This window comes from Notolepis coatsorum (genome assembly GCF_963971535.1).
Source record: "Notolepis coatsorum genome assembly, chromosome: 15".
Lineage (NCBI taxonomy): Eukaryota > Metazoa > Chordata > Actinopteri > Aulopiformes > Paralepididae > Notolepis > Notolepis coatsorum.
Window position 1 is genome coordinate 77,313,569 of NC_140179.1, and position 15,569 is coordinate 77,329,137.

At 40.2% G+C, this 15,569-nt stretch overlaps 1 protein-coding gene across 1 annotated transcript in view; it reads right to left on the minus strand.

Annotated features, from left to right (window-relative positions):
• The window catches only part of LOC311241529 (DEP domain-containing protein 7-like), a 30,176-nt gene extending 15,070 nt beyond the window's left edge, over window positions 1-15,106 (minus strand). The window contains exons 1-4 of the mRNA XM_084330377.1: window positions 15,003-15,106; window positions 13,813-13,938; window positions 4,699-4,777; window positions 4,130-4,177 (exon numbers count right to left, since the gene is read on the minus strand). Coding sequence (XP_084186503.1) covers window positions 4,130-4,177; window positions 4,699-4,777; window positions 13,813-13,839 — 154 coding nt within the window. The 5' untranslated portion in view covers window positions 13,840-13,938; window positions 15,003-15,106. The remainder of the gene's footprint in view (window positions 1-4,129; window positions 4,178-4,698; window positions 4,778-13,812; window positions 13,939-15,002) is intronic.
• Between the last annotated feature and the right edge of the window lie 463 nt (window positions 15,107-15,569).

Consider the following 15,569-nt stretch of genomic DNA (forward strand, 5'->3'; position numbering starts at 1 on the left):
GCTGCGTCAGTCACGAAAGGGGCTACTTAATTAATTAATCCAATCCACTTTATTTATAGAGCACATTTAAAAACAACAAAGTTTACCAACGTGCTGTACAAGTCCCACAACATATGAAAAAAAAAAGCTTCGATTGCCAAAAAAAGCTTAGAAGGTCAGTATGTCTTATATGTCCAGATATGTCCTGGCTAGAAGTGTTTGTTAAACACCGGGAGTTATTATTAAACAACAATGGCATCAGAGTGGTTGCGTTCGTGTTACAGAAGCTATTGAGCTTGATCGGGATGATGCAACTGTGTGTGATGCAATACACGATACTAGCTAGAGATTAGCGTCACATAGCTGGCCTTTTTCTGAAAACCCAAGTAGTAGCCAAGCACATTGTTCCATAGCATACCCCTTCAGTTGATCATCACAAATCCTCTCTTACCTTGACAATTAAAAAGCCTCCATAATTTAGTAAATAGTAGGGATGCACCGATATGAAAATTTGCCACCGATACCGATTGTTCAACTAACACAATAGGCCGATACCGATACATGTGGCAAAAAATTTTTTTTTAAATATTTATTTCTTTTGTAATCTTTTTTTTTGTAATTTTTTTTTTTTATGAAACTACTGTATATTTGTCTTACAAATTGTGCTCACCAATATGAACATAGGCCTCTTTACTTACTTAAAAAAAGGAAACATCAAGAAATAGCACTATCTCTCTCCCAGTATGTTCTGCAGGGCTGCAGCTAGATACTAGTTCTCCCAGCATGGTCTACCTGCTGGGCTGCAGCTAGATACTATTGTCTCAACCAATGACATTTTGATTGACAGTCGATTCTGCCAATTACGTCACACACCGCTTGCACCCGCCTCTGCTGTTACCACCAATCGGCAAGCGCGTATACATTTTTTACTTCTGCTTTTGTCCGCCATTGATTTTGACGAGAGGTTTTCTAGAACAACAACACGGCGCGGCCGACGTTTAGCTTTTAGCTCCGCAGGATGACTTAAATGAGGCATAATGATTTTACTGCAACTAATGTTATAATAAAACAAAGCCTTTCTATACATGTGTCTGATTGAAAACATTATTAACAGATTGCAGAATGGGTAAAACTCAGGGCTCTGTGAGCAACGGAAGGAACTGAGCTAGTATGAACGCTTGCTACGTTCGGGTAAATAATATGCTGATGTTATTGAACGTGTAACACTAACTATATAACGTTAATGCCACAAAACGAATGCCTTGTTAATCATAAGTAGTAACTTTGATGCAGTAGCTTGTGTGTGTGGGGGGGACTGGGGACGGCGTTGTGCAGGTCGCGAGTGAACTTTTTTTTGTCTTGACGCTACACAAATTGATGGATATTTATCGGCTACTGCCATCGGCACATTCGAGCTTATCGGCCGATAGGCCGATTGCAGTCAACAAGGCACTTATCGGCCGATACCGATACCCGACCGATACATCGGTGCACCCCCTAGTAAATAGTATTCCGATGGCTGGTGTTGAGCTGTAGCCAGCTAGCGTTGATGCTATCCAATGCTATCAACATTAGCTAAATAGCTAACCAACTAAATACAATAGACAGTGGTATCCTGAGGTAACGTTAAATACAGACAATGTTTGCTAGTCGAAAGGACTGGACACAGGTACAAGTTAAACATCAATCAATTACTTTAATACAACACAGGTAGTTTGAGCCGTGGTCTCTCTCTCTCCACTCCCAAACGTATGTTGCGCCGCGGTGTGTGTCTCTGGAAACGAGGTCAGCTCAAAAGCATAGAACCGGACGGCACAAGTTATCAAAAACAACGACAAAACTTTCGGTCAGGGTTTATAAAAAATAAAACAGGAAAGCGCGAAACCCCCCCCCCCCCCCCCCCCCCCCCCCCACCGCAGCCAACGGTAAAAATGCAAGATTTTATATGTAGAGTCCTTACCTGGGCCCTCATGCATCAATGTGGACGTAGAACTTGACCTACTTCCACACGTAAGCACGGAATGTAGAACTAGCGTACGCACAGGGAAGTCGGCATTCATCACACGTGCGTACGCAGGCTCTATGGTCCTCCGTGTTGATGAATACCACTTTGTTCTACCGTCAATGCTCGTGCATGATTATCCATATATGGTCATGAAAATGAGGAAACACCCCCCATGGGATGTGAAATAATGGACGGACCCGAGCGGAACCCTGAGAAACTCCACGGAGAATTCACTGCTGTCGAACCAAGAAGACACTATCGCGTATTGTGGGATAAATAAAAGGCGGACTCGTAAACGGTGATGTCAGATATCAACGGCTCCCTAAGACCATTGCTGCAATTCTGCCTGGACAGCTCAAAATACTAATAAAGACCGTTCGTTGACCACTGTTTGGCGTTGGTTGTGTGTCATTATAACCGTGCTGGAATATGAATGCCTTTATTAGTTGTGTTCGATTGGCTATATGATTTTTAGATGCATCTATTTTGTTGTTGGCTAATAAAGACCGTGCTGGAATATGACTGCCTTTTCCCGTGTTGTTTGATTAATACCCCAGGGATTAAAGTTCTCCTCAATTTTATTCCAAATCGCGATGGATCTCCCGTCAATTTTCTACCTGCTGCATATGATTTCTAGAGGCATACTACAATCTATTTTGATGTCAGTATTGGGTAGCCTATATAAACAATATAATACGAGAGCATATACAAGAACAATGAATCTCACTGCATGTATGATAGCCTGCCTTTCAATACATGAACTTGAATCCCATCATATACATAGTCTGTCCACTATAGTGTCATTGCAATGCGTTTTCTATTCTTTCTTATACAGTAAAAAGGGGGAAGAACACTATATTCATATGACTTGTATTCTGCTTACAGCTTCGAAGTTCCACTTGTTTCGTTTAACGTAAAGCCTTTTAAATATAATCAAAACGTTCCCGTGTTTCTGCGGTCTGCGCAGAATAATAACGAGTTGAGCTTTATGATTTATGATGAATTGAAAATGGGGGACCCTGATGTAAACAAGACGAAAGTTGGTCTGCATCCCCAATTAACAATTGTATGTACTGAGCTGTACTGTACTGTACCCATTCTGCAATCTGTTAATAAACTTTTCAATCAATCAATCAATCAAGCTACGCGGAGCGCAGTCAGTCAGTAGCCTACACCCCGTATATTCCGATAACGCTATATAAACCATGCTGCATTCATTCTGAGAGAAAGATCTATTATTCCAAATGCTATTTATAGGGTTTTGACCATAATTACACTACTGTTGCTATTCTACAATGAACTATAATGAACTACGGTTCGTACAAAACATGCCGGTGTTATTATGCACAGAAGCTCATTTCCTTGTTGTAATAATATATTCTACCACTGGGAGCTAGGTACGCCAGGTCTGACCTGTGCGTAGATGTAAGCACGAAGTCAAGTTCAAGTTGAAGTTGATGAATCCCACTCTTTGCTTAGAAATGATCGTACGCACAGGGTAAGCACAGATCTGTGCGTAGAACACGTTGATCCATGAGGGCCCTGGTCTCTGATATAAAATAATCCAATTATCTGATCGCCATTCCAGTTATCCACAGCGATCCTGTCCCCGACATTACCGAGCGTTACACATGAACGAGCGGGCGGGGTTAGTGTTCCATGCCATCGTTGTAAAGGCCTGACTCGCCTGAGTATTTAAACCCCGCCCCCACGGCTCAGATCGGCTCAGAAAACACACCAGACCATTTCCAATGGAGTGCAATAGCTCCGCAAGGCAGTAGAGGGCGGTGTTGACCGTCTGCCAGCTCAAGACAGGGTCTGAAGGGTCTGCAGCCATGAATTATGAATAGATATAGCGAATAAAAGAAATAACGATCCCAAGCGATATTCGCATGGCGGGCAATAACGAGTTAACTCGTTCTTGGCAATTAATGTGTTAAGAGGTTAACAAAGGTCTAATTCAGGGGTTACACCCCTCACTGTTTGGCGTTTTATTGAAGGTGGCAGCAAAGTGTTGATGGAAGACCACAGAGTGGTGCTTCTGGAAATCTCTGACCAGCCTCCTCCTCTCCTTGACGGTCATGTCGTCGTTGAAGGAGATGTGAAAGAGGAGTTGTCTGAGGTTCTCCTGGGTGGCGGACTCACACTGGTCCTCGTACTGCTGGGGAGTCACCCGCTGGCAGAAGGTGAACGCTGCAACACACAATGTGGGGAGGGGGGGGTTCACAAGGGAAGGTTAAGGACTGGATTCAATTGTGATGTTGATGCTGTAACAGGAGAACTATCAAATCTAGACATTTGAAGGCTCCGATTGACGAGTAGTTTAAATATTCAGACAGGGGAACAGAGTATGAATAATAAAAAAGTGTCAAATTAATTCAAAGAAAATACATCTGTGGCAGATGAATGATTCCGTCATCTCATGTAATGTTCATAACGTCATGTGATGCCAACCCTGGAGTGTGAATGTTGTAATTCCAGGTTTCATACACATTTTTCCTATAATCAAATTCTAACATTAAAGATAAAAATTATAAGAAATAAACGATTTTGAACAAAGAAATCTCCATGACATTTCCAAAACCTTTTGGACATGTATCATTTTCCATAACTTTTTCTGACCTGGAAAACACAACTATCAAATTCCATGATGTGTCCAGGTTTTCTATGACTGTATGAACCCTGTGTGTGATTCACACACACTATTGACTTACTGGGGATAGGGTCAGGGTCTTTATCCTGCTGCATGGTCCCGAGTGTCCTCCTAACAGCTTCAATCAGAGATAAGGGGGTCTGTAGATGTCACAGGGAAAGAAAACAAAGAAACGATTTGAAAGGGTGATAGATTAACCTCTTAAACCCTAGCCATATTTTCTGAAAATTCGCCTAAAAGTACATACCCAAGTAAATGGAAGATTGCTCCACTTCTACAAGGTCCATTTGCATGTTCTTGCTATCTAGGGGCATTTATGGACCTCAGGGAATGTATTCCCAGTGTCAGAAATATTGTGTCTGTTACTGAGTAAATTGTAATGAACCAAAGGAGAATATAAATTATAATTTGACTGTGAATAACACCATGCTAACATTGACCAGAAGTGAATAATTGCCACTGAGCTCATTCAGCACCTCCTTGAGATCATGTGTACTAAACATCTAAGCAAATGAATAAAGGGCAGAAATGTCCTCTTTCAAATGGCAGTGTTAAAACTGCATTTAGTACCACCAGGCGTCCGTTTACAGGGCAGCAAAGACTGTGAATGAAATTGTAAAAAATAAAAATAAAGTACAGTTATTTTTGTCCATAGCTCCGCCCCTTTTCACCAGATTGCGATGCATTTTTTGTAGACGTTCACAGAAAGGTAAAGAAACAATATACATTGTATATTATGGCAATAACGTTCAGGTTTGTTCGACCCGTGAGATATAATCCCGAAAATAAACGTCAATATTATTCGCATAGAATATTTTTAGCAGCTTTGACATCGGCTGGTGTGTGCTGGGTAGTGTAGTTTTATTAAATGTCTACGTCCATCGAAAGCCCTGGGTCTCCTCTTTCTTAGGACTACAGCAATTTCATGACGTGTAGGTAGGTAGGTTTGTAGGCAGGTGGGTGGGTTGTTATATATTATTATGTACGCAGTATACAGTATATGCATGTATGTACTGTGTGTATGTATGTTTGTATTAACACAAATCTTTTGAATGTATTCTGGTATTTTATAATATGCATATTTTTGTATGTTTGATTTTATAAAACAGGGGAAGTTCTTGATAAGCCTCTAGGCTTCTAACTTCTCCTACACAATCGTTATAACTTATTATGTATTGTTTTTACTTGTTTAACTGTGTTAATAAACAAACAAACAAACATGACAGTGTCATTTCCTAAATCTTCCAGTTTCAAGATTTGTATAAACTCATATTTAGCTAATAACACTTAAAATCATTGGTAAACAAACATAGTGCTGAAAATATACACTTTGACTGCTGTTTTGATAGGGTTAGGGTCTTTACTCTTGGCTACATTAGAAAAAGAGACACAACATTAATTAATACGGACTGTATTGATCTATTTATGACGTGAAATAAATCCACGGTTCGGTACGTACCTCGGTTTTGAAGTCATGGTTCGGTACGGGTTTTTGGTACAGTGGGGGAAAGTCTGGCTTTCCATGTTCCACTCAGGGCTGATGTTGTGTGCAATTACTGTTAAGTAGGGCTGTCAACAAATATTCTATATTCAAATGAATAATCGACTCTTTCACTTTCATTGAGCTCTGGCTGGTTGTTTGTGTTCGCCATACTATGAGTGTTAGAGCCAGTATTTTGATTTTATAAGAAAAGCCACTTAATTGTGACGTCTGTAGTCAATGCACTATAAAGGACTACAAAGTACAAACCCCACGGTGCCGGCGCTAAAAGCCGGCAGGAAGCCACGACAATAAGGCTATGCTAAATTACAGGTAATCTCAGTGGTGAAGCGTGGGCTGAACGAACAACATCAGGCCCTTTGCGCACGTTATATTTTGGGAAGGGGGTGAACTTGGAGTTTTGAATTTAGTTCTGCACATGCGTTCCATTAGTATGTATTCATGTTTTCCTTCTGTACACAGCGCGTACTGAACCGAAGGTCACGTATAGAAACGGTTCGGTACGAATACGCGTACCGTTACACCCCTACTACTATCTACCATGCTAATATGTCTATACTACTATGCACTCAAGAGTGTACCACTCAAGTTCTACACTGTCTAAACTAGGGGTCTCAAACTCAATTTACCTGGGGGCCGCTGGAGGTAAGAGCCTGGGTGAGGCTGGGCCGCATCAAATATTCCACAAAAAAAGGGTTTCAAGTATTCCAAAAAAAGTACAACTGATCCAATCTTCTCACAAACTCACTAAAACCTCACAAACACCAGCAACTGAGCATTCTCAGTGGTGTCAGTGGACTCATCCACAGCTATGGAAATGCAATGTACATTTTTCTTTATTCCATCACAAAGCTGTTTAATCAAATAGAAGTATAATACAGAATAATACATTATATAAATGTATAGCTACATGTGTGTGTGTGTGTCAGGGTTTCCGTTAGCCGGTGATTACCGGTATTTGACATGCAAAATATGTTGAAGTCCGACATATTTAATCTCTCCGGTCATAATGTCCGGTGAAAATAATTCCCTCTAAGCACAATTTGATTATTTGAATTGTATTAAAATAGGCTCAAATTAAATAGCCTATGCGATGAACGAAACAATCATTACATTTGTTTCATTGATGCTTCACAAAGCAGGTCTAATAATGACAACGATGTTGTCAGTGGGAGCTTCGTGCTGGATTTGCGAGAGCATGCAGCTGCAGAGCCACAGAACCCACAGAGCTGTGCCCGCACAGTGCAGTACTCCAATTCAGCCATTGGAAATTCAGCTGTTGGGTGGGGGGCACTGCTGAGCGGTCCCCAGACCGGACCTGAAAACACCACTGCTCTGCAGCTGCATGCTCTCGCAAATCCAGCAAAAAGCTCCCGCTGACACATCGTTGTCATTATTAGACCTGCTTGGTGAAGCAACAATGAAACAAATGTAATGATTGTTTCGTTCATCGCATAGGCTATTTAATTTTAGCCTATTTTAATACAATTCAAATAATCAAATTGTGCTTAGAGGGAATTATTTTCACCGGACATTATGACCAGCACCAAGTCGTTGGGAGGTGGAGATAGTCATCACGCAAACCCACGATAATGTTGCAGTCTCTCTCTGCCAAATTTCTCAGTTCTTCGCTTGATATAATTAATACAAATGTCCAATATAACGGAATTCGTTAGCTCATAAAAATGTGATTATAACAGACTGCTGTTTATTAATGTCGGGCAGACTGCCCACCGACACCTCAAGTCGGCAGCAGCACAAAGTCTCGAGGGACTTATTTTATTTGGAATATATTAATGACTGTATATACGCAAAAGTAATAATAATAATAGATTTAGTTTTAAGTTAAAATATTATAAATGCCTTGAGGATGTCATTCTTTATATAGGCCTATCAATTGTTTTTAAGCTCAATAAACTCTGACCGGAATTGATCCAATTTTTCAGACCGGCAAAAAAAAATTCTAACGGAAACCATGGTGTGTGTGTGTATGAATGAACCTAAATATGTAGTTTGACTGATAGATAAACAAAATGGGTTTATTTATGTTGATTTAATTTGGTTGTGTTGATGTTTCTATTTTTGCAAAATGGGTATATTCTGTTTGGTTTTACACAATAAGTCTATCGGTGTGTTGTGTGTGTGTAGGGGCAGGTATATATACGAATTTTTCTTCTTCCTGTTCCTTTCGGCCATGGGATTTGGTGAATTATATAAATATGTGCTGTTGGACTGTGGTAATTCCATGTACGAATGAATAAATGATGATGATGACTGGCAATATCACCTCCTGGTTTGGGAATAGCACCGCACAAGACCGTAGCAGACTACAGAGAGTGGCCCGTTCAGCCGAGCGCACAATTGGAGGGGGGCTTCCCACTCTCCAGAACATTTACAACAAGCGGTGCAGGGGTAAGGCTAAGAGAATTATCAAGGACTCCAGCCACCCAAACAACTGCCTCTTTGAACTGCTGCGGTCAGGCAAGCGATACCGGAGTCTCATGGCAAGCACAGAAAGACTCAGAAGAAGCTTCTATCCCCAGGCCATCAGGTTGCTCAACGAACAATAACACTATGCAACAACCATCAAATGCACTCACAGCACACACATCCGCACACACTCATTTTAAACAATCAACCCACTGCAGCACCCACTCTACACACTTTAGAACACCTAGACACACTTTATATTTATTGGCAAAGAATTTGCACTACAACCCATACCTCAGAACACCTTACTGTAAATTGTAAATTGTACCTAAATTGTACCTCATCCCATTTCTGCTCTGCACTATATAGTATATTGCATATTAGTATATTGCATAGTATATTGTATGGTAACTCAGTTACTGCTATCTAGGGCTGTCTTAAATACTTCGAAGCTTCGTTCGATGGCACAAGCTTCGAACATTAAAAAGAAATCGAAGTTAAAAAAAATAAAAATAAAATATTTTTTCAAATTTTTATTTTTATTTTTACTTCGGTGTGTGTGTGTGTGTGTATGTGTGTGTGTGCATGGGGCCATTGGGTGGGGCCGGGGGACAAATACACTGGAGGAAAGTAACCCAGCTCAGCACTGCCCAAATTATATCATCACTATTGCCTGTTTGAAGGATATCATCCTCAAACACATATACACCACCTACACGCCTATTCTCAGTCCTTGCCCCACAATGGTGGAATGAACTACCCACCCCAGTTAGGACAGCCGAATCCCGTCCAATCTTTCGCCGTCGACTAAAGACACACTTCTTCAACCATTATCTGAAATAAAATTTAAAAAATAAAATAAAAAAAATCTAACCCTAACTAACCTTACTGTCATGCACTTGTCCTAATAAACTAACCTACACTGTAACACGCAACACTTTGATGAATATTGTTACTCAGCTGATAAGAGTTGTATCCTTCCTGATGACCTGTCGTACAGAACTTGTAAGTCGCTTTGGATAAAAGCGTCAGCTAAATGACTAAATGTAAATGTGAATGTAAATGCCTTGTAGAATTCCACACATAAGAAAGAAAGATACTGGGATGAATAAACAAAATAGGAAATAAAATGTAGAAATGCATGCAACTTTTGGTGAGTTCTTAGTTTTTTTGTGGAAGTAGCCCTTCTTAAAAATGCATGAACATTCACTGATAATTGGTCTGTAGTGGAGTCTACAAGGTCTACATTGCCGGACCATGTAGAATCCGGACCTTGTAGACTGACATAATTCTGTGCATTCTACACAGGCCATATTTCAAATAATCAAAATCTTACTTCATTCATCTTAAACATTCTTGATTTGGGGGATTGGTAGTTCCCATGAAATCTGAAGTTCAAACGACAACAGCGATCCACCTTGAATTAAATCACACAGCCGTGTTGGCTGTGTCACAGTCACGAAAGGGGCTACTTAATTCATTAATCCAATCCACTTTATTTATAGAGCACATTAAAAAACAACAAAGTTTACCAACGTGCTGTACAAGTCCCACAACATAAGATAAAAAATATATATATATTAAAAAAAAATTAAAAAATATTTTATTCGAAGCTTCGAATTAAAATCGAAGCTCGGCCCCGAAGCTTCGATTGCCAAAAAAAATTCAAAGGTCAGCCCTACTGCTATCCTGCATTGAACATTGTACCGGTACATACTGAACACTTGTGTCTACGTACGTGACTTCTATTTTTCTTACTTACTTATTTTATTTCATACTTATCTTTTGTCTAGCACAGTCTCTGGAGCGTAACAGAAAGAAGCATTTAGTATAAAAGTATTCTGTACTTCTGTATGACAACTATTAAAGAAACTTGAAACTTGAACTTGAAACATGATGAAATCATCAGCCAGTATTTCAGTCATTCTGGTTGCTGTGCTATCTGAGGAGGATTTGCTTGTGTTTGCCTTCAAACATGGTCTCCATCACTTCAGTCATACATTATTTTATTATGTATGCATCAGAGAATGGCTTCTTGTGTTTAGCCAACACCCATGCCACTGAGTGAGGACTTGGTTGCTTTTTCTCGTTGTGACATAGCTTTAACAATAATTCTGCTTGCAGCTTGATATGATGATTTCATTCCATTTATTTTTGTGGTAGTTAGCACTGAATTTTGAGGAAAGGCTGCATCAAAATAACTGTTTTGTTTCGTAGTGGCGTTTCAAATTGCCACTCTTCACAAGAGCTACCGTTTCTTGGCATATTAGGCACATTGGTTTGGTGCTGGGAGGATGCACGCATATTTTTCAGTCCATTCAGCATGAGCATGCCATATTTTTCTACTAACTGCCTGCTGGCGAAACTAGGCTACTACTAGGGGTGGGACGATACATCGATCCAGATCGATACATCGATGTAATTATCAACAATCGAATCGGATCGATGCGATGTAATAAGATCGATTCATATCGATACTCTTATTTTGAAAATCCTGTGGCGAGTCTCATATCCGCCCAAGAACAACAGCAGTAGCTCCGTGTGTGTAGATGTTACAGCATAGCATTCTCCCTTTCTGTGTGTGTGTGTGTGCGCGCGTCTTTGGAAAGACCAGATGAGGTCAGAGGAGTTTGATGTTTAAATGTTATTTAAACATAAACAATATAATACATAATAAATGTAGGCCTATACATGATCATGCAACATCAACAAATTGTTGTAGGAACGGTTTGGGAGAGGGAGGTTGTGAGTTTTGAGTTCCAAAAAATGTAGCTTAAAGTTTAAAGCTCAATATATAAAAACGTGGCACTTTACAGTGAACAGGAGGTCTATTTGTATTAAAAACAATAGATTGATTTTCCTTTAAATGTCTGGAAGAGCTCAAAAATACAAATGTCAAATGATATTTTCATTACCTTTTTTTTGTTGATCTAAATGTTACTGATTGTGTTAAATGGGCATATGATATCATCTCATATCGATCGCAGGCACCTGAATCTAATCGTATCGTATTGTATCGTGAGAGACTTTGTGATATCGGCAAATATCGTATCGTTGTCCAAAGAATCTATATCGTATCGTATCATGATGAAACTGGTGATTCCCACCCCTAGCTACTACTAGCTACATTTATCTCACGGAGATACTGTAAAACTGGGAACGAGGTTACTAGCTACAGTACCTGCAGATTAGACTACCAGTAGATGCGCTGTCAACTCTCGCTCTGACTCGGACCCGCTGAAAGAGACAACACTCATTCCGTGAAAACCCGCCCTACTCTGCTCTGATTCGCAGACTGTGGGTGGGGGGGGGGGAACGCTGACGGGACGCTGAATGTGATTGGATCAGAGTAGACAGACACAGACAGGCAGAGCACTGGATATATTTTCCTTCCACATCCACTTGGTATCACTCCGAAATCACGTTTCAACCAAGTCACTAACGTAACGTTGCCGTCATGAGCCTGCGCTATGGTAGCCTACAAGTGATAAAATAAATAAAACATCCAACTCGCACAACAACTCGGCAACGAGTTGCGCGCGGGCCACACTAACACTAAACTTTGCTGTCAAGTAGGGGGCCGCAAAACATCATCCAGCGGGCCGCAATTGGCCCGCGAGTTTGAGACCCCTGGTCTAAACAATATCACTTACTCTTAGCTGCCAGAGATTTACCCATCCTGCTGACTTGTTGTACACAATTTGTAAGTTGCGTAGGATAAAAGCATCAGCTAAATTACTAAATGTAAATCGAAAAACTTTTGGCACAATAGGTATAATCCAACCTAACTGGCAAGTAAATGAGAATGGGTGTTTTAGTATCGTCAGCATGTAAAGTAAATGCAATTTCAGTGTCAATTCTGAATTGATTGAATTGGGCCGTGAATTGGATCCCAGCTCAAATCAAGAGTTTTTATTTGTCACGGCATACAAGCATACAGTGAAATGCGGGGGGTCATGCCCGCAGCGATGTGCAAAACAAGTAATAGACAGGAATAGGACATTTGTGCAATAATACGATGTGCAATAATACAAGTAATAATAATAACATAATAACAACAGGTATATGTACATAAAGTTTACAAGAGCATGGTAAGACATGCTAAGGTCCTGCGATAGTGCATACACAGTTAGCTACGGATGAGGCACTGGGTCTTATGTACACTACTATACATGCTATACTATACTGCCATGTCAAGGCTAACCGCAGTAACTTGAAAAAAGTCAAAATTTAGTTATGAGTGAAATTGACCTTGTCAATAAATGTTTTATCTTGTGACCAAGTTTCAGATGTTAATGTCGCTCAGTTTTGGAGATATGGGGTTTTAAAAACTGCAGTAACTACAAAATCACACTCAAATCCCAGGCAGACCGCAGTAACTTCCAAACAGTGAAAAATGGCTTTAAAGTGTTTTGACTTGCCATCCAAAATGTGTTATAGGTAGATAGATGATAGTACCCAGATTTAACATGTATTAATGAAGTAATCTTTAGGCATACAAAAATATGACATAATTATTTTAATTAACCCCAAAAAAGCAGATACTGCACTCTGCTGCACGATTTCCTTAAATAATTATACAGGTAATGTACAGGCAAAGTGCAGTAACTTCAAATACAATGTTGTTTTCCCTCCAGCTTTCATAACTTAACCTAGCCATTTTGAAAATGAAATTTAATACCTGAATATATTGGAATGATGATCCAAATAAAATGGCTAGGTTAAGTTATGAAAGCTGGAGGGAAAACAACATTGTATTTGAAGTTACTGCACTTTGCCTGTACATTACCTGTATAATTATTTAAGGAAATCGTGCAGCAGAGTGCAGTATCTGCTTTTTTGGGGTTAATTAAAATAACTACGTCATATTTTTGTATGCCTAAAGATTACTTCATTAACACATGTTAAATCTGGGTACTATCATCTATCTACCTATAACACATTTTGGATGGCAAGTCAAAAAACTTTAAAGCCATTTTTCTCAGTTTCACTGTTTGGAAGTTACTGCGGTCTGCCTTGACAGGGCAATATACAATCTACAGTTACTATGTGTCCTTATGCTAGCTTGCTATATCCTTCTGTTTACTATACAAGAACCTCTCCCGTTCTTATTTTTTAAAGTGACCTTTTCCATTGTGTAAGGTGTCCGTTGAGTGTGGGCGTACGTGTGTGTGTGTTCATGCTAAAGTGACTGCTTAGTGTGTGAGTGAGCGTATACAGTGTGTGTGTGTTGTGTGGATCTACCTTGAAGAGCTGAGTGTGGTTGTCCATGAGAAACAGCACAAGGGCCTCACTCTGAGCTCGGGTCAGGTCATGGTTCTGTATTATGGCCTTCTGGAGGGTCCGACTGACAAACACCCTGTTGTGGATCTGACGGGGAGAGGAGATCAGTACAGTCAGAACCTACATTAAAACCAATGAGTCAACTATTCCACTCTGGGTCTCTCTTGTATTTGTAGAAGAGTTGCAGCAGAAACGGTTTTGGCCACATAAGAGGTAATTCATCAGTTATGCCTCAATCTGCTAAACAGGTTTAATAATGTTGCTTTGCGGTGGAACGTCCCTTAAGCACTGTACAACACAATCATCATCCTTTATTTATTCTCGAAAATACAATTGAGGTCCCCCTCATTTTCAATGTCGTCGAGACTTTACAGACATTTCAATATAACAATAATAAATATGAATAACTATAGTATCTATGTAGTAATCTTCACACATGGACCGCCGTCCAGAGTGCACCACAGCAATTAGTATAAAATTAACATAGGCATAAAATCAGCACACAAATTGACTAAATTAAAAGAAAAATGCATACATTGCAGACATAAGAATAGGTATAAAAGACAATAAAAGTAGTGCAATGTAAACTTGCAGACTTAAGAATAGGCATAAAATAAGTACAATAGTACAATGTCGCTCGAAGGCATGTGGAACCCCCCCCCCCCCTGGAACAGCCAGTCCCCAAAACACCCCACACTTCAATCCCCATCCAATACCGATAAAGTTGGGACCTCACCCTGCTAATGTAACGCTAGATCTAACTGGCTGACAACTGTAAGGTGTTTATCATCAACGTTTTACCCAAAACACTCTGGTGAACAACACGTCGCTAGCTGCTGTCTGCTAAGCTAAACAAGCTATGATGAATTGAAAATGGGGGACCCTGATGTAAACAAGACGAAAGTCTTTATCTGGTCTGCATCCCCTTAACAATTGTATGTATTGAGCTGTACTGTACTGTACCCATTCTGCAATCTGTTAATAAACTTTTCAATCAATCAATTCAATCAATCAATCAATCAATCAATCAATCAATCAATAACCATCGCTAGCTAACGTCAGCTAACAACATAAAAACACGTCACTGTTTACATCGCCATAGAAATACCTAACCCACCATGGGTCGAACCGTACATGTATTTAGTGCCCACCTTATTATCAGTGCAGATGTCACTACTGTTGTTGTTCCAAGTAGACTGTTCAACAATGCAGCAGCTTGCCAGTAGCTTGTCCCAGCGGCCACAATTAGTTAGCTCAGCGATGTAGCCAGCGAGCTAGCGGAAATTTTTTCCCGTAGTCTTTGTTTGCGAAGACGCTCTCTGATTGGCTAGCCGCGTACAGCGAATACCCTCTCTGATTGGTTTAGCGCCGAAGGGTCTCTTCCGTGGTACGCAGGCTTCTCTGATTGGCCACTGACTGACGCTCTCTGATTGGCCACTGACATGTGCGGCCAATCACGTGACGAGCTGTGTCTTTGCCCATTTCCGGGTCTAACAGCAGCAAAACCATAGATATGCAAAACTACCTAACGCCTAGTTTATCACTGGTTAAGCTTAGTTTAGGCGACTCTTTCGAAGTTGGTTACGGTTAGAGTTTGGATTGATTGATTGAATTGATTGAAAACTTTATTAACAGATTGCAGAATGGGTACAGTACAGTACAGCTCAATACATACAATTGTTAAGGGGATGCAGACCAGAGAAAGACTTTCGTCTTGT